The sequence below is a fragment of the Anguilla anguilla genome, chromosome 7, assembly GCF_013347855.1.
Source record: "Anguilla anguilla isolate fAngAng1 chromosome 7, fAngAng1.pri, whole genome shotgun sequence".
Taxonomy (NCBI): Eukaryota; Metazoa; Chordata; class Actinopteri; order Anguilliformes; family Anguillidae; genus Anguilla; species Anguilla anguilla.
In genome coordinates this window covers 15124741-15147360 of record NC_049207.1, presented here as the reverse complement: position 1 = coordinate 15147360, position 22620 = coordinate 15124741, and the positions used below count along the sequence as shown (strand labels likewise).

Genomic DNA, 22620 nt, shown 5'->3' with positions numbered 1-22620 from the left:
AAAAACTGGTCAGTTTAACTCTGCAGAAGTTTGCAGATCCCATTAACCATGCTGAAAAGGTCAAAGGTTGTAGGAAGTGCTCGATGTGCCAGTCTCTCACCTCTCCCTTTGGCAGTATCTTCTGTTCATCCAGCTTGAACGCTGTGCCAATCTTGCGGCGGACAGTCGGAGGCTCCTCGCCCGGGTCCAGGGGGTACTCCTTGGGCAGCTTGCCAGTCAGTTCCTGATGCAGAGAGAGACAGAACATGAGGACACTCCCAAATTCTAACGTCACTTGTTGGTCTACTATACATTCTGCTTGCAACTTGGGCCTCCCTCCTGAAGGGGGAGCCATCCTGGCCCTGGCTCTTACTGCCTCTCGGATGCAGATGTTCTTGAGCTCCTCCAGTCGCTGCCGCAGTGTCTCCTCCAGGGCTTCTTGCCTGGCCTTGAGGGCAGCCAGCATGTCCTTCTTGGCGGTCTGGGAGCTGTCCGACTCCTGGGAACCTGTCAATACACATTTCCTTGATTTGGTTCACCCCGCTAACAATGCACCGCACGACATCTGTAATAAAGCTCAAAACCTGACTCCAGGCAGATACTGCCACAGGCAGTCCCAAGCTCTTTTCATACAAACAACGAAGGTAAAGCAGTGAACCCTTTCTGACCTTCGAGATAACAAAAAAAAAACCCGTTCCAGACAGAGCCTAAACAAAGCTTGACCCTTCCATAAACACCCCTGCCCTGGGATCGGGTGATACTGGGTCAGACATCGGTAGAAATGTTATCTCTTCCATCTCAATAAAGAGTGAAAAGGGCAAATGTGGCTTTATTTCTGGGACAGGAGTGGTGGAGTCTAGTCTTTTGGGCAGTCACAATGAAAGACTTGCAGCATCACTGTTTGCGTGTTTTTAAAAAAAATATGCTCTAGTCAAGGGGATGGGGAGCAAGAGGAACCAACCAAGTTTCTGACAAGCCTTTCATTGAAGACACCAATGTGGGAGAACTTGTACTGATTCTCAGACATTTTTAGGCTCACTTCCCCCAGACATACCATACACTGTTCACTACTCCCAGATATACACTAGTGAGTATACCCCCTCTAGCAAAGATAAAATCAACACTAGGACCAACCTGAACTGGGTTTGTTGCAGCACTTCATAGTTTTTCCACATAAGGAGATAAACTGTAAAATATATGCTTGGCTCTCCTTGATAAATTAAAATGTGTCCAAAACAATTGGATGTTTTTAATGCATAATAATAAAATGGATAAATATTGAACAAAATTGTTTATTCCATGTATCCCCTAAACAAGAGTCTGAGACTCAGTTCACCACAGCTGAATCAAAAAGTTAAAACACAGATTTTTCACCTTAATGTACAAAACCTACGTGGCTACAGTAGATGTACAGGCTTATGCTACATGATAGTAGTACGGCTGTGCAGTCTTTGCATTCCACAGCGCTCTAATAAAATAAGCACTGGCTCATTGTGAAGGCTGGAAAAGTAAGAAGCGTGTTATTGTGACAGAGGTTCAAAAGGACACATCCGTTCAGACACAGAGCGAACATCCAGACGCTGAGCTGTTCGTCGAGGGGGCGAAACAAGGTGTGCAGCTAACAGTGGTGGATATCCGTCAGGCAGAGACTGGGGGCCGGCCCGAGCGGCTCCGTGTCAACAGTGCTTCCTGAGGAGAGGGGATTCACATGGGGGGGGACATTATACTAGCGGCACATTCATTCATTACCCTAACTGCCTGAAAGGAAAATGACCGGATGGTGTTAACTTTGCTCCCTGGGGCCACATGATTTAGTCCAGGGCTCATCTCTGTGTGACAGGCAAACCGGGCGTGTGAACCGACCGTTCGAGCTCCGACTCCCCGGGTGTGGAGAAAAGACAGCGGGTTGATGTGCGGTTTCCTGTGCTCACCCAGGTTGGAGCGGTCAACCGTGGGACGGTTGCATTCATAACGAAGACGTGAGATGGGGGCAGGGTTGCGGTGTTTACTCAACGTTATGGATTCTCTGAGAGCGTCGCTGGCCTGTCAGAGAAATGGTTCTCTCACGGCGACCTTGCACCACCATCGCTCCGTTGCTTTTCTATTTCCTGTCGCTTACTAGAAAGTGACAGAATTCGGGGAGGTGAAAAACATTCACTGCTCGTTGAGTGGCAGTACTCCGGAAAAATGCGTGCCTCTCTTGTGAGATGAGGAGCCGTGCAAGTTATCCACAAGACCCCCCGATGTGTCCTAATTTACAGCCACTCCCAAATCGATTTACGCACAAGTAACACGGGGCAAATCTTAGCAAGCCTCATCTTATGGGAGAAATTAGATTGCTGTAAGACCCACACAGTCCAAAAGAAGCATTCAGTAACACATGACACATATTTACAATTTTGCCTAAACTGCTACACTGTGCTTGACATTCCCAAGCAGGATTAAGGACCCTCCAGACCCTTGACACCAACCAATAACCGCACACAAGCATCCTTCTGTGCAACCCCGATCACTGCTTTTGCAAATAAAGATAAACATGCAGCACCACTAAAGAGACAAATCTGCTGCAATAAGAACAGAGCCGTTTCGCCGTCTGGTTGGGTTCCCAGCAGTTAACCCGCTGACGGCCCCACCCCCGTGCCCGTAGAGCCTGACCGCAGTGTCTGTTCGGGGGGTGGGGGGAGGGGGGTATCAATGAGGGCTGGTAATTAGGTGAGACAGCAGAGCAGGGGACCGTGTTCAGGGCTGCTCAGCCACTTTCTCTAATTACCCTCCTCTAAACGAGCTGGCCAGCCAAGCGCCGCGCCGCCCCATTAAAGCAATCACAAGATAACACCCAGTGGGCAAGATCTGCAGGAGCATCCATCGCAATCGCGTTGGTTTTCAAAGCTCCGCGGCTTGCGCCGCTCTGTAACCGATGGCGGTTTTTGCCATACTGAGGAGATGATAGCGAGATGGAGAAGTTTGTTCTTGACTGGCTGGCAGGTTTATTGGTCTTTCCTCCCTCAGCGATTTGTCAATGATCGAACCTGGTGGGGGCTCGGATGTCCCCGGGGGTTAAACTTTCAGGCGTTAAAATCCATTTCTCTCAAACGGAGGAAATGAAGGAACACTCCACTTGATGCAAGCTTCAGGATAAGGCCTTAGGGCAAGTGGAGGAAATATCCACAGAGCCATTTTTCACAGTGTGAAGCTTCCTCCAGAGAATGGGAGAAAGTGCAGGATTGCTGGCAAGGAGATTAACATGCGTTAAGATTTATGAAATAGCAACATTGTGGTTTTCTTATTTTTGGGGAGAAAAAAGAAAACAAAATAAAATAGCTGTGGGGGAAAATGTCTTAAAAGTGCAAGGATATGTCTACAGATCAGCAGAATGTGAGGTAGCATAAAAAGTAATTTACTGAAGATTTCAGGCAGAGGCTGAGCAGCACTACAGAAAAAGAGTGTTACAAATAAAAAAGACTCCAAATTAACCTCTTTCATGGCCTCATATGAGAGGCAGAACCTTCAGGTGCAGGAGCTTAGATCTGCTGAAATATAAAGTTGATGCAAATATGCCAAGACCTTGCTTGCCTGTGCTGAGCAATCCAATTCCCCGGCTGAGCACAGCCCTGTTGGGTTGAAGTGTGAAGCAGCTAAAAGCAGCCCAGTTTGCTATGAGATTTAGGGGTAGCAGGGCTGGAGCTGTGTTCTCACCCCACAGCGTGGAGCTGGGGCCACTTCCTCATCGGGGCCCACGGGCTCGCAGTGGAGCAGCCGAAGGGGCCCGCTCCATGTTGGGGTCACAGCCCGGGTCAGGGCCTCCTGCCTGAAGATGGAACCCGGGGTCAACTGTTTCTGGCAGGGCAAGGGCAGGAAGGCAATATTTCAACACATAAGCCCCAACCTCTCCCCTACCAAGGAACAGGATGCACTTCCAAACAGGAGTGCAAGTCCATACTATTCTGTACTTTACACCCAGGAATCACATTCACAAGCTGAGGACTCATTCAGTACCAGGATAAAAAGAGCTACTCTAAAATAAGGGCATGGTATGCAGTCTGATTTAAACCAAAGCAATCATCCTTTCCTACACACAGTGAGAAAAACCATAACTATGCTCTGCTATAACCTTTACCCCACAGCCACTGGTTCAGCTAAAATATGACTTGTTAAGTGAAAGATGACAGGAATTTAAATGCATTCCAAACCAGACCATCATCATTTGTCTGCAACTGTATATGCTTTGTGATTTTCCCATACTCATTCATTCAATTATAACGCTCTTGCTAGACAGTGTCTTGTTTACAAGTTTCTCAGCGTGAGACATGGAACTGAAGACTTAATCTCCTCACAGCCCCAGCCGACATACCATGCTCTAACAACTGTCCCCTGTCCAACTCCCACCACCAGCCCCCTCCTCTGCACGAGAGAGAGAGACTGCTTTCTCTGCATGTGTGGCCAATAAATAAGACATGCTGATCTCTGCTTATGAAACAGGACCCTAATGAGAAAGTATTAAACACAGCACTTCCCCTTAGGACCTCACCGCTCAAACAAGAAAACTGAAACCCAGGCCTCCGTCCAAAATCAACACGGAGAAGTCAGAAGGCCCTCCGGTTATTTCACACACACTCATTTCCTTCTCCCATCGCAGGCGGAGAAATCAAACCCAGACAATGGAGTGTATTGCTCACTCAGCCCGACATTGTCCGCAGCAGAACACACGCTCGAGCTTTGCGCGAGCACAATGTCCCGAGGTCTTCGAAAGGGTGTCTGTCACCAAACACATTACGCCAAACAATGGGGGCAAACAGCAGGCACAATGCACTAAAGCATGAATGTAAGCTATAATTACACTAGCACATGTACACACACTAAAACACAGCTAGTAAGAGAACAGGGTCCTGGGTTTAAGGCCTGGTGTATAACAGCAGAGTTCTTGTTTTGAAGGCCTGGTGCATGACAGTATAGAGTTCTGGTTCTGAAGGCCTGGTGTACGACAGTATATAGTTCTGGTTCTGAAGGCCTAGTGTATGACAGTATATAGTTCTGGTTCTGAAGGCTGGTGTATGACAGTATAGAGTTCTGGTTCTGAAGGCCAGTGTATGACAGTATAGAGTTCTGGTTCTGAAGGTCTAGTGTATGACAGTATATAGTTCTGGTTCTGAAGGCCTAGTGTATGACAGTATATAGTTCTGGTTCTGAAGGCCGGTGTATGACAGTATAGAGTTCTGGTTCTGAAGGCCTGGTGTACGACAGTATATAGTTCTGGTTCTGAAGGCCTAGTGTATGACAGTATATAGTTCTGGTTCTGAAGGCCGGTGTATGACAGTATAGAGTCCTGGTTCTGAAGGCTTGGTGTATCTCTGCTCTTCTCACCTGATGACAGAAGACTCCCACTACTCCCGCTGATAATCTTTCCCTTGCTGCCCATGTTGGCCAGTTTGGAAGTCTTCAGTGTTCCAGTCTCCGTCAGGTCAATCGCGATCTCACTCAGGCTTCGTGCCGCATGGATTTTTGACTGCAGAGACCAACGAAAAATAAGTTATTTAACAGAAAAGTAAACATTTAATGACTATATTTTATCTATTAAATAAAGTGAAGACACTATTTACAAAGGACCTAAACAGGCTGAGAAGATGCATCAATAATTCGCCAATTAGAAAAAATAAGATTGTTCTCTAGAAACCTCTGGACGAAGAACTTATATAGTCATATTGGACAGTCTCTGCCAGCAGAACATCTTAAGCTGTAAAAGAATCCAAAGATTACAGACCAGGCCCACAGAGGAGTACTCCACGCCAAAAACGGCCAAAGCCTGTGAACCCAGAGCTCTTCTTGCAGTCTTCTCGCTCACCTTGCTCTGTTTTCTGTCCAGGTAGAACTGGTGCTGGCTGATGGCCATGGCCCAGATGGACTTTATCAGGGCGGGGCAGGCATACCAGGTGTGCACCGCGATGCCACTGTGGCCAAACGTCCTTCGGGTCACCGACGCCCTGCAGTTGGAGGGAACATCAAAACCACTTTATATACACTGTATACAACAGTGTTGTTCTTTACAAGAACTATTATACATGATCTATAACTACCCAACACGGAATTATATTCTGTATAGACCAATAACCTGCAAAGATATGCTCTGGCAATAAACCTTGTTTACAAAGATATCTAGAAATTATATAGTGATCATTAAATTTCATTTAAATAACACACCAAAAATTAACTACCGCAATGTAATTAACATACTTTGAAGCCGCACAAACCCATTTTATAAGCAAGGATAATAATGTTTTTTGCACACAGTGGTGCTTATATACGAATTTGAAACCACAAACACTTTTATATACCCTATTTACGCTTACGTTAATATTTTCCATGGTATTTGAGTGTCATTTAAAACACAAAGCACTTTAAATACATGCATTTTATAACAGCCCTGATTGAGTTTTACAGTTAAAAAGGCCTATTAAAATGGTGCCACATATGGAGTTTCCCATATTCTACAACACAGGCTGTTGCCTGAGACACTTCTATCTGATTATCAAACTGGCTTTCACCTAACAGAGACATTAGGCTGAGAACATAAAACAAATATAGCTGTTTTCTTCTTTGGAAAAAAAAAGGGTTCACTGTATGTTAAGTAGACCGAACAGTTACAGCAGTGAAAGTGACTGCCATTTCCCCCCCCAGGCTGGTATTAAAGCATCATAAATCTTTTTTAAACCGTTAGCAACCATGCCTCAGCCTCTGTCAAGGATAGCTGGGAACAAATGGAATCTTCCACCTCGCTTCACTTGGGTGATGTTGCTTATTTAAAGGGACTGAAAGTAGCCTGATAGCAATCTCTTCTGAAAGGGAACGGTTTTAATGCAGTAACAGCCCTGCAAAGGTTGACCACTTTCAAACGCTGCTCTTTTCTCTTCCTGTACTAATATCCTAATATTAACTAGAATAAATATTTAAGCCTACTATACAGAGCTAAATAGGTACAGTAAAAGGCCCAATCAGGAAAGTGCATTATTGGATATATAAAATATTACAGCAAGGGCCATTTACCATGTCTGTGTTTAATTTTCAAATGACTTTTTCCAAATACACTGAGATAATTAGAAGAAAACTCAGCCATGTCAATCTGATATCAGAAACCCAGAGAACCGTATTCAACCGTACCGTAGGGATTCATTTAAGAAAGTGTGCTGTAGTAGAGTACAGCACATTCTCAAGTCAAGCAACTGCAGGGCTGAACTATCGACCTGTCCCACATACCATGAAGAGGAGGACAGAGAAGCAAAAGAGGGGTAACAGGGGAAATCCACATGATGTAATAGACAATGAAAACAGCAGGATAATCCATTTCTATAACGACTGCATATGTTCTGAAAACTTTCCGTTCAGATTTGTCATTATATACCCCACTGGGTTAGGTCAGCTTCTACACCTAACAGAATAGTCCACCTTGTGACTTGCATTTAGAAGTTAGTCTTATATCTACTGTATCAAGCAATCAATCGATGGCAACAGTCAATCAATTAATCGATCAATCAGACAAACCATATTTCAAGCAGTGTTATTCCAACAGAACTTCTTACAGAGGGGAAAGTTCCTATTAAGATCCAGCCAATTTAAAAGATAAATAAGTAATAAAGTACTATGAAGAATAGGATGGAATTCTGAATCAAGCACACAAGAACAGCCGCTAGTACTCACAGAAGAGTCAGCACAGACACCAGTTTTCTAAGACCGGGAGGTCAGAAGTCAGATGGGTTCCCCCAGCAACAGTGCCATGTTTTATAGATTTACCTGCGAGGGTCATGAACTTCCACAGAAAACTTCTTCTCTCTGAAGTACAGGTTCTCCAGCTGCCTCCATTGGAACACCTACAGCGCAGGAGAGACACACACAGACGTGACTCTTCCCATCTTCCTCCGCGGTGGCTGTATCTCAAGCAGAGAGAGGATCGCTGGCTCTAATCACATCCAGACGCGGTCGGGTTCGCAAACTCCGGCTGTCCGGCCTGGCTCTGCGCTCCGAAAAAGAGGGAAATGGCTTCTTTTTCTACTCACTTCCACCTCTTTTCCCTCTCAGAACTCCCGACAGCCACTCTCCCTGTGTTAAATCACTCCAAAGAGGCAGAGTGTGCTCGGAGGCGGTCTGTGGGAGTGTGTGGCTGCAGTACGGAGTTTCCTCTCCGTGGAGCAGGAGGCATTCTGTTCTAAAACCCCCCTCCGCCCAAATCCCCCCTGCCCCTCCCACAACCCATCCCACCTCCCCGTGGGACTGTACTTCCTGCACGAAAATCAGGCAGCCGGCATAGGCCTCCCAATCCAAGGGGGGGGTGGACAGAGTTCAGAGAAGCAGAGAGAGTTTCGTTTGCTATGGGCAGCTCCCCTCACTCGACCAAAACAACACCATTGTTGGGATTTTTCCCCCCCATTTTCCTCCCATTCCCCCATGTGTGCCTGTTCCAGTGGAAAATACACTGTATGTATACACTATATAGAAGCTGCAGCCAGCTGTCCTTTCTGACTGGAATCAGAAACCAAATCAAAAACTATGATACAGAATCTGTGGTCAGGGCCTCTTCCTTTTCAGGAGACAGGACTTGAGAGTAGAGCACACACACACACACACACACACACACACTCCACTCACTCCCTCACAGTCCCACTCTCTCTCTCTGCTGGTTAAAACAGTCTCTCTCTACAGGAGACACTGGAAATAGAAGTTTTTACATCTAATTATCATTGCTGTATTAAAAGGCTGTACAGCACAATAGTAGTATGAAACAAGCTATGTTCCATGGGAATCAGTTAACCCTGTGTGGAATGCATTAAATGGTGGGGTGGGGTGGGGTGGGGTGGGGGGGTTAAGGGGGAGGGGCAAAGAGGCAAAGAATGTGAACACTCTGGGGCAGAAAGGAAAGGCAGCTGACAAGACAAACACAAGCACTCTGCGCTTAGTCTTAGTCTAACACTTAACAAAGACCAGATAACATAAAACCTGAAATTCAATATATATACATGTATAAACATACACACAAGAAGGGGCCAACACTGTCTTTAGATGCACATGCTTGACTCAAACTTCCACACAGTTAAAGCACTGTATTCCCCATGCAAATCCTGCTTTGACATAAGCAGACATGTGATTGGCTAGACGCAAGTTTCTGGTGGAGACTCTCTGAAAAGTGGGCGTGGGACAGTTAACTCGACTCAGAGTTATAAAAATCCTGGTCTGAGGTGATTTAAGGGCCTTCAGAAAGCATAAGGGAAATGAAACAGCAAGAGGCAGCGTGATTTAATGGAGGCATTCATCAGTGTAAACATTCTTATTAAATAAGTCAACTGTGCAGGGAGTTTTCACCCCAACTGCTGATTTGCAAAAAACTGAACAACAAAAATAGAAGAACAGAACAGATGTATGTTGTTCCTGACAAAGTCATAGACTGGAAAGATGATTTGTTCATTTTGTTTACATTGCAGCTACAATCATTTATGAATGATTTAAGCGTCATTCAACCGATAAAAGTCCTGCATAGCTGATAGTCCATAAAAAGCGCTTAGGTTTCTCAAGTCACAGTTGGGTCCATAGACAAACGCGGTTAAACATTTAAACCACCCTGAGCCTTCCAGTGGGTTTGTATGGCTAAACGTGACATGGAACGCTTGAGTTCAGAGTCACCGGGGGGCAGGACCCTGGTGAGGAATGGGCGGGGCTCAGCGGCCCACAGCCCTGGCGACTCCATCGAACCGCCGGCGCACACACCGGTAGCACCGCCTGCCCTCCAGCCGACCCGTCTCACACGCAGACGGCCGACTCGCTTCCAGCCGATCCATCCCAGACACGCGATACATCTTCGGGGAACTCCAGCGGCGACACGTGACCCTCAGCGAGGCAGATTTAGCGGCAGCGCCGGAGACGCGGCGCTCGGCCCCTGCGTGGGCGGAGGCCGCTGACACGGTCGAGCGCAGGGCGGGGAGTGACAGGACAGGGCCTCGGAGAGGGGTTTGATGGATGGCCGTGACTAATGTTCGCAGGGAGGATCAGCTACACTTCGGCCCATATTTCTCCCGCAATTCTGGAATCTGGAACGCATGGCATGGCAGCCATTGGTCATTTGTGAATGTCCCTGTAATTTCCCGGGGGGGGGGGGATGGTGGTGTTGGGTGAAGTTGGACATATGCACTTATGACCAATGTACAACTGGCACTGCACAAAACACGCCATTTCTGATTTCTGAGGACAACAGTAAAGGGTGAATACGAATATGCAAACTGTCTGACTAGAAATATTTTGCCGCATGCAGTTTTTGGTCTCGGTTCTGTATGCGACAACCCTGTGCCCATAAAAGTGCTTCAGGGTGTATTTTTCTATGTACAATTCCTATCAAACAATAATTGCTCACGTGAATATGTGAATTCACATGTGGGACTGGTCGCCCAAATGTCAACCACCGTTCTGTGTAGAGACTCTCTACGTACTATCAAAGACAATCCACTGTACCATAAATCACTGGCACTGAGAATACAGCTCTAATTCACTTTTTGCTTTTGCAGGCTTTGATCTCAACTCTCTCAAAGTCTTAACACAAAAAATGGACTGGTATGTACAGGCCAATGAGTTGCAGACTAAGCAAACCCCAGCACAAAACAGGAACGGTAACTAACCAACAGCTTGGAAAGTGTCCGCTGGGATATGGCTGTGTGTTTACACCTGGACTCAGGGATTGTCAAATCCAATCCAAAGTTATCCCGGCTCCAGATCCCATAAGGCTGATCCATATGCTTTTTCATTCCGATTGCGCCGTATGGAATGAAAGCCATGTTCCTGGGAATTCTTTTCCCCCTGGTTTTATTTCTTGCGGTGGGAACTCTAAAACCTGTACTTAATAAAAATGCAAAGTCACAAAAATAGAGCTTTATGAAAGCGATATTTTTATTAACTCATTGTGTTTTTGATTTCAAAGATTACAGACTGGGACGTCTCCAGCACTCCCGATAATCTTCCATCTTATTGCCGACTTGTTTCCAACCTTTCTTGCCACACTGCGCTACCAAACAGCAGAAAACAGCCTACATTAGTACTGAGCCTTATTAGACTCACATTAAAAGGCTGTTTAATGTGGACAGTGTTTAAACACAGTAGCTACAATCGAATACTTTTTAATCATTCGCTCAATCACTTAATATTACCACCATGGAGCTGGTCAGAACCTCATGTTCCATTAAACGTTTTTCAAAAACACTCATGTCCTGTAATCAAATGAGTAAACATGTGTCTCTGCAGGCAGTGCCCTATGAAACCAGGCTGATTCATAAGGGTTCAGGAAATGCCTGTCTCAGTATCCATTAATCCCCCGATAAGACAGCGAAAACGAGCCTCCTTTTCACGAAGACAAAGGACGGCGCAGACAGAGCTTAACAAGCATGTGTGTTTGTGTGTGTGTGTGCGTGCATGTGTGTGCGTGCAAGTGTGTATGCGTGCGTGTGTGTGTGTGTGTATCTGTATGTGTGTGTATGCACGTACACACTATTGACCATTTACAGGGTACCATACTGGCTAACTACTGAAACAGACTTGGGCCTACACTTCCTCTGGTGATTGATTCATATGTGGATAACAATGAGCAAACCTTTTTATGACTTTTGGGTGAGATAAGCCGGCCAGTTAGTGAGAAACAAACACAAACACTCCATCAGTGCTTCCCATTTACAAGAACTAAACAGATCAAAGTAAGCATTAGGTTTGCAAGAACAACAATGGCATTGATGAATACTGCCTCGTGTAGTTCTGCAGTTTCTATGATAAATTAGACCAGAGAGTCACTAAAGGACAAATCGTACACACATCGGACTGAAATGTCTTATTTCACTTTGAAACTGCCGAGGCACTTACAATTCCAGTTGTTTTGCACACGCCGCGGGGATACCCTAAAAACCAGCCACTTTTAAAGCAGGCATTTCAACTTTTTCTTAACCAGTAACTGCTCCTTTGTTAAAGATGGCCCTCTAGCTGGCCAAGGAGTCATCTGAGAGGCTGTTTCACATACCGTGGTTGCCATGGCAGTAAATATCTAATATTTCTCAATGTACGCGGCTGTTGGCTCCAGCTCCCCCGCGGCCCTCTGGATGACCAGATCAAAGAGGAGGCTGTGAGCTGTAAATCTGGATCAGACACAGTGGTGAACTCAGCCTCCTTAAACAGGAACAGCTGAGAGGGGCAAGTCTTCTGCTGATGTTCTCCAGAGTGAAGTAAGCACCAATTATAGCAAATTACAACTTTTAACCCCGATACACAGGAAATTCATATCGCTCCAAAACACATGCCATACCAAATGTTTTTCATAGTGAGATCTGACTGAGGCACAGCTTTTACAACTAATTATCCAGGAGCTTTTATATCCCTGTAAAAGACATTCTATGACTATTGTCTACCATTATTGGGTTATATTTACCCACAGCCTTTACATTAAATCATATAGGAACTTTATCATGTAAAAGTACACTGCTCTCAAATTAATGCATACTGTAGTTAGAGAACATCGAGTATAGCTAAGTAGTCCTATCATTGACATTCACTATAATGGAGCTACACAAAGAAACAATACTATTACAAGATATAACTTGACTACAGAACTTCCCATCCTTCTGATGAGCCCTGAGGTTTGGGGGAAGAAAGAAAATAAGATCAAAGTGTGGAAGGGAAGGAGGACGGAGAACCCAAATGTCCCGGCAGGACCGGGCCCTTTCACCGCCTGCCATTAAATAATCAGCGCTGACTCGGACCCACCGGTTCCCTCCCGCGCTCCCGGTGACGCAACCCAATTAGCACAAGACCACGGCGTTCCAGGGGTTACCCGGGAAGTCCGCCGGAATCTGATCTCAAACCGCGGGTGAGACCAGCACCGTGCTGGAATGTCGCGATCTGCACGAAGCTGCTGTAAATATGTGCTGGGCAGCCTTCTTGCTTTTCCGGCATGTTTTTTGGCACTGGGAGCTGCAAACATCCGCAAAGGACTCCATGTCTTCCTACAGAGCCGCCATAAATCCAAAATTCCTGACTAAATGATTCCATGTGTAAAATACTAGGACAATGCTGGGAAACGGAACACTTCAAATGAGACGAATGAATACGGCTGAGTACCTCTGGTTTTGATCCCTTGTTATCAGGACTATCTGAAATGTTCACGACTGTGGGAAAAATGAACATATTTCTGCACAGGGACACACTGCACTACAAAGTAATGCTGAACTGCACAACCACACAGAATTAAACAGATTCACTTAAACTGTACGATGTGTTACGAGCTAGACGAGGCGATAGCAGCACTGAATGGAAACATTTTCACATCAGACTATCCTCAGGAAGGCAGAAAAGGTGAGAACTGTGGGTCTCTGAATAGAACACTGCCGTGTTGGTGACTGTGTAGTTTGGAACAGGGTTTATGACAGAGGGAATGTAAGGCAGCATTATTGGTAACATGAGGCCTAGGGGTGTAACCACCATAAAAAACACTATCGTGGCAATCTGGGGAATGACATTTTTGCAGCGCTAGTAACTCACAGGCACATTCACGGACTTCCTGCATCCTGGAAACGGCAGAACCTTCCTTTCATCTAAAGTCATTAGTCACAGATCTCAGGGACCAGGAGTTTAAGTACAACAATCTCTCTCTCTCTTCCCACTTTCAATTCTATCATTCTCTCTCTACCCCTCTCACAGTAATCATTCTCTCTCTCTCTCTCCCTCTCACTTCCAGTTCTCTTCTCAGCTCTAGTATCAGTTCCATAATTCCAGCATCTTACCTGCCCTGATCTCTGAAGCAGTTCAGAGAGCCATCCCAACAGCACATTTTACCAAGAGGAGCTCTGTGATTCAGGCTGCCTCCTTTTATGCTTCAGGTTATTCCACTGTGCTTACCGTGCTATTTACGGGAAACTTTGGGGGAGAGTATTTGGGGCTTAGTAGTTGTGGTGATGAGAGTGAGTCTGTGAGTGTGTATGTGTGTGTGTGTGGTGGGGGGGAGGGGCATAATATTAATGGTGCATTACTTTGGTTAATTTACTATTCACGCTTCACACACAAATTGCTTTACATACATCAGCACATCTCGGCATAACACGTACCCATAGTGCCATGACGTCGGGTCAGTTGGAGGAGGCAATTAAAGACAGAAAAGTGCTGATGCAGGGTTGCCACGGCGATGCCATCCTCCACTCCACTGACCAGGTAATTACCCTTCAGCCTCTGTGTTTTATGGGGCCGCTGCCATTGGAGGAGAAACCCCAGAGGACGCGAGAGAAGGGTCAATCACTTAAGTGTGTCCTCCTGAGAAGTTACTCACACTGCATAAGCCAGCTGTGGCTACTGCGGACAGCTGTGGTCAGGCCAGGGCAAAGGATAAAGCCACAGTTGAAAGAGAGTTTAGCCTCACTGCACCCCCATTCCTCCCTCTCACAAGAGTCCATTGAAACCCAGCGTGGGCCACCTCACAATGGCATATTCTGCAGCAATGCTGATCAAATCATTACAGCAGTTACATATTTCTGCATTTTCACTGAGCTTCGAATCAACAGTTAGCTACTTCTGCCCCCTCCTTGATGTAACATATTGTCTTTTATTGGCCCCGTTCCGGAGGGGAGGGGCCTTCTGTAAAGGTCACCGGTGTACCAGCCTGCCTCACACTCTGAACGCAGTCAGGGATCTGAGACCTTTACAGCTACCCTGCAAACACCCTGCAGGTTTCTGGACCTGATACAGAAGGCCAATCCTGCTGTGTTCCAACTGCCCTCGCACATCAAAAGCTGCGGCAGGCTTTTTTTGGCCCAGTCACTGCACTCTTCATATAAGCAACAAAATAATATAACAACCAACCATTTCTACTGGCTATTAAAGGCTCTGAAAGTGATACTAAGTGGAATAAAACCAGCAGACCCATTAGGGATTACAGAACTGACCCCCTCCGCCCCCCCAGATCCATCCTACTCATAAACAGAACACACGGCAATGATTTAACTGGCCTGCCAGCATTTTAAACCTCAGAAGTCAACGCCAGCCAAATAAGAAACGGAAAGGTGCTTACGTAAGGGTGCCTTCAGTTCTCAGAGCTATCGTAAAGAACAGCAGTGCTGCCATTTTGGCTCTGCATGGGGCCCAAGGCTCTTTCAGCCTTCAGTTCAGGCTGAAACACCACGGTTGCTGCACCACAGTTGCAGAAAGGCAGCAACGCAACTTCAGCAGCGGAGAGGCGACGCAGAAACATTACCAACGAGGTCATTCGAGGCTGCTGAAGTGAACGACGGCCGCCGGCAGGGGAGGAACTGGTGATCATGTCCCACCTTTAAAGAAGCTCATGAACACACGGCATCCCTCAGAGTAAGAGGTGGCTGTCTCTCTGCTAAGGGACAATGAAGTGGTCTGACCAGTGATGAGTGTTGCCACAGTCCGGTGAGCATTCTTACATTCACACTCTATGCTTTCCTCAGTTCCTGCTCCCTTCCCATTTCATAAGCACCAAAGAAGAAAAGGCAAAAAGGGAAGAAATTAGAAAGAAAAGTCATTTATAATGGAAAAGGCAAGAGCACCACATGTGCTGCAACTTTTCATGGTTAGAGCTCTGTGGCGTCCGTGCTGCGGTATAATGAAAACTGATCCATTGTCTTTGTGAGCTTCCTCTGCGTTTACAACCACCTGATCAGACAGACTCTGGCAGTGCATTAAAGCACCTGTCATAAGGACTTAAACACACACGCAACACCCCGCAAGTAAAGCCCCATATACACTCCAAGGCCACAGATGCTTCTCATAAAGTGCATACAGCATACTCAGCAACTAGAAATGAAAGAAGCAGAGACAGGAAGTGAATGGCATCAGTATAACAGAACCAACGCCACAGTGAGACACGTATTTAGTGAAAAAGACTTACCTTTCTGGGCTTCACCTTGTCCTGGTGATCGTACTGAAAGATGCCTTTGTAGCTCAGTCCCAGCCACCACGGAATACCCTGTTTGTCCTGTTGTGATAGGACAGAGAAGCATTCATCACACAAGGCACTAAGGATTGTGGGATATGCTATCATGCGCTCTCTTCGGCTCCAGGTGGCTGGAACAGAGCCTGATATTGGGTCTCAGCAGCTAGCTAGCCATATTAGCTGGCACAGCTAAGGCTAGGCTGTAGTCATGGGCCTCTCCAGCTGCTTTGCAAGATGACCGGTATGGTGTCGTGATTAATGACATGGGCTAGAAACCAGGAGGTTGCACAGTTGAATCCCAGGTGGGCCATTACACGCTTGAGCAAGAAATTTAACCCTGTTGCAGTTAATATCCAGCTGTACAAAAGGCTAATATGTAACATATAAGCACTGTAATATCCAGTGCCAAACAGGGTTCTCATAAAGGAACATAGGATGTTGGGGTGAGGATGTGGATGTGTATTGACATGCATTTTGTGTTGTTCTTCCATAGTTAGATTAATATTTATTTTCTATCCATTGTGGTCATTTGTCTTTTACCCTTCTAAACATAAAGGCATTTATGGAATCTTTGGGCACAGCACTGGTCCGTCTTGCTTTCAGCAACAGTGACTAATCTGAAATAATGCTAAAATGGATTTACAACCATTGCCCTTCAATTTGTGCTGTAACACAAAGCACCACTTGTTTCTCTCTGCACAACACACAAACCTGTCTCTGATTGGCTCAGTTGTATCCGAGGAGAATAAAAAAGTACTGAGCTTTTTAAGGTGAATTTAAGTAACCAGGGAATTTAGATCTCAGTATCAAGCACTTTCCACTGACTTAATTTGACACAACCTGAGTGAGATAGGAACCTACCTTTACAGCATAGTAATGGACTCCATATGTGGGGAGAGATTCCACTATGCTCATATAACTGTGGAGGAGAGAAAAAAGACTCATGGAACCCAGAATGCACTCTCAGCTATGAATGACACATATGAAACTAATGATTATAGCATTGCATATGCACATATATCCCATTACCATGAGCACCGCATACCCAAAGCTTTGGCTGTACAGAAACAAAAAACCTAAACGTATGCATGAACTCATTCAAGAATGCACACATTGGATATTCAGGTCACCCCTGGTTGAACTGACTCCATCAGTCAAGGTGACGGAAGAGATGAATTGTGCTATTGTAAATGCAAACAGTGGTCGTGTACAGACATAAAGGGCTCCTGGGGCTCGTCTTCAAAAACGATAGTGGATCACTTTTCAATGATCATTTAACATGTATACACAAATGAATGAAACTGTAAGGTTTGTGAGAAAGTCAATACGTGATTTAGGAAAAACCCCAGGGAAAGAGTATGGTTGGACAGTCCAAACAAAGGGCAAGTCAATGTTCTTTACAGGGCGAATTGAGAAATGAGCAGTGCCAAGAAACGAACAGAACCAGGTCATCCTGCTTCACTCCAGCAGACAAATGGTTGGCGGGTGACAGGCGGGGATCTCGTGTCCTACTTACTTGACGATGGCCTGGCCCCTGGACTGACCGTTGAGCTTCTTGTAGTGCTCGATCACCCGGTCCTCACTGAAACACGAAGCAAGCAGTGCGTCAGTTTGACACACGACAGAAACGCAGGCCGAAAAGACCCTTTTCATCCAGGGTTCCGGAGTCAGGATTTAACCTGTGTATTATCGGGGTGAAGCATATCATGATAATGTGTAAAATGATAAATTTGTAGGGAGTAAGATCGGGCATTTAGAGAAAGTGAGAGGGTGTATCCACCCAAATCGAATGCTGTTCTAGAAGTCCCCTCACACAGATCACACTGCCGTGTAGCGGTGCTAAAATATGCAGAGATCCGTCCATAATTCATCTCGCCAGCGGCAGGATGCCCGTGTGTGTGTCACGGAGCCAGATCTCAGGTCTCGGACCACTGCATTTTGGGATCTGGCCACTGGGGGGAATGTCAAGTGTGTGCTGATTACAAAAAAAGAGATGTTTATAATGAGGTCATATGATGTAATTCAAAATTCTTTGTTCATTTGCACTGTTCATTAATTTTGAGAGTATTTGCAGTCTTGGCTTGAGCACAAATGACAACATAATTTTATTAGACTGAACACAAAATTGTGCTCTCAATTCACTATGGGCTGTGCTCTTTATATAAGCTAGGATTGCACTCATTCACAACGGGGCTGTGTTTTTCATTTAGGCTGGGCTGTGCTCTGTATTCACACTATGGCTGTGCTCTTTAAACAGACTGGGCTGTGCTCTTTCTTTAGACTGGGCTGTGCTCTTTGTTTAGACTGGGGCTGTGCACTTAAATTAGGCTGGGCTGTGCTCCGTATTCACTCAATGGATGTGCTCTTTGTTTAGGCTGGGCTGTGCTCTTTATTTAGGCTGGGCTGTGCTCTTTATATAGACTGGGGCTGTGCTCTTTATAACGACAGGGGCTGTGCTCTTTCTTTAGGCTGGGCTGTGCTCTTTGTTTAGGCTGGGCTGTGCTCTTTATATAGACTGGGGCTGTGCTCTTTGTTTAGGCTGGGCTGTGCTCTTTATATAGACTGGACTGTGCTCTTTATTTAGGTTGGGCTGTGCTCTTCACTGAGACAGCAGTGTGACTCACCAGTAAGCCAGAGACGGATGCTCCTTCAGTGCCTGGGTGGGTAGAGCAGGCAGCTTCTTCAGGTCCGCCCTCGTGACTTCATTACTGATGAGGAAACAACGAATGAGGAAAAAAACATTCAACAATACAGCCACAAAACAAAAAAGAACCCAACCCTATACTTTGCACAACACCACATTTGAACTCCATGAAATCAAAGGGCAAAAAGTTCTGGAGTTAATTTCAGTAAAAACAGTGCTTTATATTAGACAGAAACAACTGCAACAAATTAAATCAAAAGAACCATCGTCATCCACGGGACTGGTTTGCACATCCTTCCTCTCAATCTGAAGAGGTGAGGCGAGGGTCACCAGTGGGGCTGAGGAGGGGTGAATGTGCTCCCTGTGCGGAGTTTCTTGGCATAGTGAAAGTGTGCAACAGATGTGTGCTCTGTCTGTCACAGGGAACAGCTGGATAGGGGAGCGATTGTAGTCCATGACTCAGACCACAGGATCGATCCCCCTACACCCCCCCAGAGACCTCACACACACAAGGCCCCCAGTGCAACCCACGCAGGGCAGCTGCCATTATGTGGAATGGGGGTTGGGGGGGGGGGTTATGGTGCATTCCGGTCCCGTGTGGCTTTCATGTTTATTTTTCTTGCTATTTGCGGAGAGGTCGTTGTATTTTACTACCTTTTAGCCTGACATAATTTTCCAGTAATGTGTACACTTCTCATAGTACCACCACACTTTTTGCTAACTTAACTGTGACAGGAATTTCATTTTCAAGCTCATTTTGAACCAACATGCAGCCAGGTTCACCCAATAAGACAACACAGGAAAATAAAACATGACAGCCACTCAGACACACTAAAACATGACAGACAACAAAGACACACTGTAAGACCACTGTAAGTGGATCATTCAGGACCCTTTATTATAAAATACCACAGTTTTATTTTCTTATATATCTGTGAGGTATGGCCTATTTGACATTAAACTGATTTACTCCAATAATAACGTCTGGATATATTAAAATAACTGCTCCTCCATTTTAAAAGCCGTATAAACAATAATATGGCATCTGGTGCGCAAGCCAGTAGGATGGAACTGAAGAGCCTTTCAAGTCTTGGGGGGCTAGATCTGAGAAAAATAAACACTGAAAATGGATGAGCAAGGGAACTTCTGAAGTAAATGACACATGCAGACGCGAGAATGATGCGCTTGTGCGTGCCTTAAATTTGTCCCGCTGGCTTCCGTCAAGCTCTTATCTCGATGCCTTGCGGAAGAGACGGCTCGCTCACCAGTGCGGCTCTAAGCCTTTCTGAGCTGTGCGAGCGCCATGGCAACACCGTAAACAAGAGACCCCCTCCGGATCGAGTGAAACACATCACACAGTAGGAGGGGAGGGGAAGGAGGAGGGAGAAATAAAAACGTTCTGAGTGTCTGCATTTCTCTTCTGTAGCTTAAAGAGAAGACCCGTCACCCTTCCCTGAAAAACAAGTCTTCCTTCTCAGCCCTTAAGGCCTTTCAGACCGATGCTGGAGCACCGCACGCCATCGCTGTGACTGTTGCCCATGGTTACAGAGCGTCATCTGAGCTCAGCCCTGCAGAACTGAGCTGCACCTGCAGGTGGACATTACTCATGCAGAGAGCAGTGGGCTTTTTCCCATCATGCAGTTCATAGAGCTGCTTTAACAAGGATTTCAGATAATGAGAATGGTTTATGCCAGCAGACGACTGGCAGCCTGTTTTAAGCAATGACTAATAAACCGAGTGAAGTAATATAAGACGTATTCAGACACAGGGTGGAAGTATGACACTCAAGTGTCTCTTTCTCTTTGCTTTTTCTTTATAATGAAGCTGAGTCACTGCCTAGATGACTTCAGGACGCTATATGGTGCATCAGCATATATTCCAAGCCTCATTCTAAAACTCTGGAGGAGGTATTGGGTGTCTGGGTGGAGATTAATCATAAAAACATACATTCCCAGGAATACACCCGTACACACACCCACGCACACGCACACACAGACACGTCACACACACATGCACCCACACGCACACACACAAGCAATAACACGTGCGTACACACACAGCTGCAGACGCAACACCACCTGGCGGTTTATGGAATTTGGCTGGGTGCCTCCCGACCAGAGTCACACTCAGATAGCTCACAGTGCAAATAAATGACTTGTCTGAGTGGGTGCGAGTGGGTTTCCGAGCAGGACGTAAATCAGAACGTCCTCATAAAGATTGAATTCAGAGGGAGGGAACACTCAACACACCTCACGCTGCCTGGACACAGAGGCAAAATCAATCACGGATCCAGAGACGCGATCTGAATACATCCCTACAATACGATGCAACCGCACCTTGTCTACAGGGTATAGTCAACAGAGCGGTCAGAAATTGTTTTTGGTACAGGTCAATGTGTACAAATCACAGATTTTAGATGGTTTTCAAATAATGTTTCACTAGCTGACACATGAAACAGGTCATTCAAGGGTCTCCAATGAATGGCTCTAATTAAGTTAACACCTGGTTGAAAGTTGCAGTGATGATCAGTAACCAGTAGACATCTCCAGTGTGTTGAACTATTCATCACTACATACAGAATAAAATAAGGGTGTTGTCAAAGTATTATGAGTATAATGAGTATATTAAAAATAAAAAATGTTATATCAAAATCTTAGTATCGGAAAATGCTTTTCAACTCTAGTAACTACTCCCTGTCCAGAATGTAAGCTATATTCTAAATCACAGATAAAGTCCAACAGACAGTTTGACCCTTTGCACCAAGTGGTAGGCCTAATTAAAATGTTTCAAAATGAAAAATCAGCATTTACAGAATAACAACTTTTAAAAACGTTTCAAAACTGTTCATTAATGGAAAGTTGTAAACCCTAAGGGTGTGACCCCTGCTATGGCTGACAGACAGCCGAGATTCTTGGCCATGGACCGTATCAGTACGTGAGAACGAGGTACTGGCACGAGTCTATAATCAGTTCCACTGTGTCAACCCCTCTCTGAGAGCTGATGCAGAGTGAGCTGGCCATAGAAAAACAACTCCATATCCCACCCCTCCACTCCCAGAGGATGCTGGGATACTTTTCCTAAAGAAAGCCAGCTCACACTCGGTATCAGGAGTGTGGCTAATGAACTGGACGTCACGCATGAATCCCTTTAAGATAAATATGCGTAGAGCCTAATAAGACAAAAATAGTGTTGAGGTCGTAGCGCATTGTTCCGTAAATTGCTGGAAACAACTGAACCACAGAGTGTATGTTTAATGTACTGAGGATAACCACAGTTCACTGCTCTGCTGCTTACCAGCACTCCATTCAGCTGAACCGGCACAAATGGCTTTTGGTTTATTCCCTATTGGCATTTGTATCGATTCGGCTGATTCTAGTCTTGGCTGGAGAGGTGTCATGGGGGGGTCCACTGACAGGATGTAAAACACTGCCAGAATCAAGCCCCTCCCAGGTCAGAAATTCATACAGATCTCACAGTGTGCTACAGTGAACAGACTAATGACATGGAACATATATCACAAATAAGACAAATTGGTGAAAAAGAGAACAGGAAAGGGAGAATGTAAGAAAGAGGACAGAATGCAGAAAGAGGTGATGGAGAGAAAGGGGGAGAGGGGGGAGCAGGGTATACGGTTACACAGTGTTTACTTGCTGCATTCCATCTTTCCTCCCTTTTCCTGCTCTCTCTCATTCATCCCGGCTCTCTCTCCAGGCCACCGAGCTGAGCTTAGGGGAAAGCCCTTGTGCTCACACAGGGGTACAAGCTGGTTATTCCTGGAACCCCAGCAAAAGGCTGTATATAGTGCAAAGTGCACACAGCTCTGCACTCTGCCAAATTCCTCAGAACGTGGGAACTTTCCAGGTACAGACCACAACAAAAGAAATTCAGTATAAAGTCTGAAATGTATGAGATGGAGATTGAGTTAAAGAGTGAGTGCTAATTACTTATCTTGGTTTTCAAAAATTGGAGACAGATGTATGTATGTGCAAATGAAGGGAGCAATTATGAAAAATGAATGCGGTCCAAACGTTCAAAGAGATCAATT

General features: G+C 45.6%; 1 protein-coding gene across 13 annotated transcripts in view; it reads right to left on the bottom strand.

Moving 5' to 3' along the window:
• LOC118231657 (FERM domain-containing protein 4A-like) overlaps nt 1–22620 on the bottom strand; it is a 149044-nt gene that overhangs the window by 12766 nt on the left and 113658 nt on the right. For 10 of the 13 annotated variants that reach the window (XR_004766117.1, XM_035425690.1, XM_035425691.1 and 7 more), the window contains exons 8-16: nt 18556–18639; nt 17448–17513; nt 16793–16850; nt 15887–15973; nt 7762–7838; nt 5819–5960; nt 5341–5482; nt 353–486; nt 101–223 (exon numbers count right to left, since the gene is read on the bottom strand). Coding sequence is in view for 12 of the 13 variants with exons in the window: in XM_035425690.1 (XP_035281581.1) it covers nt 101–223; nt 353–486; nt 5341–5482; nt 5819–5960; nt 7762–7838; nt 15887–15973; nt 16793–16850; nt 17448–17513; nt 18556–18639 (913 nt within the window). In the remaining variant the exon portion in view is untranslated. The remainder of the gene's footprint in view (nt 1–100; nt 224–352; nt 487–5340; nt 5483–5818; nt 5961–7761; nt 7839–15886; nt 15974–16792; nt 16851–17447; nt 17514–18555; nt 18640–22620) is intronic. The other 3 variants (XM_035425694.1, XM_035425684.1, XM_035425685.1) reach the window with 1 other exon arrangement.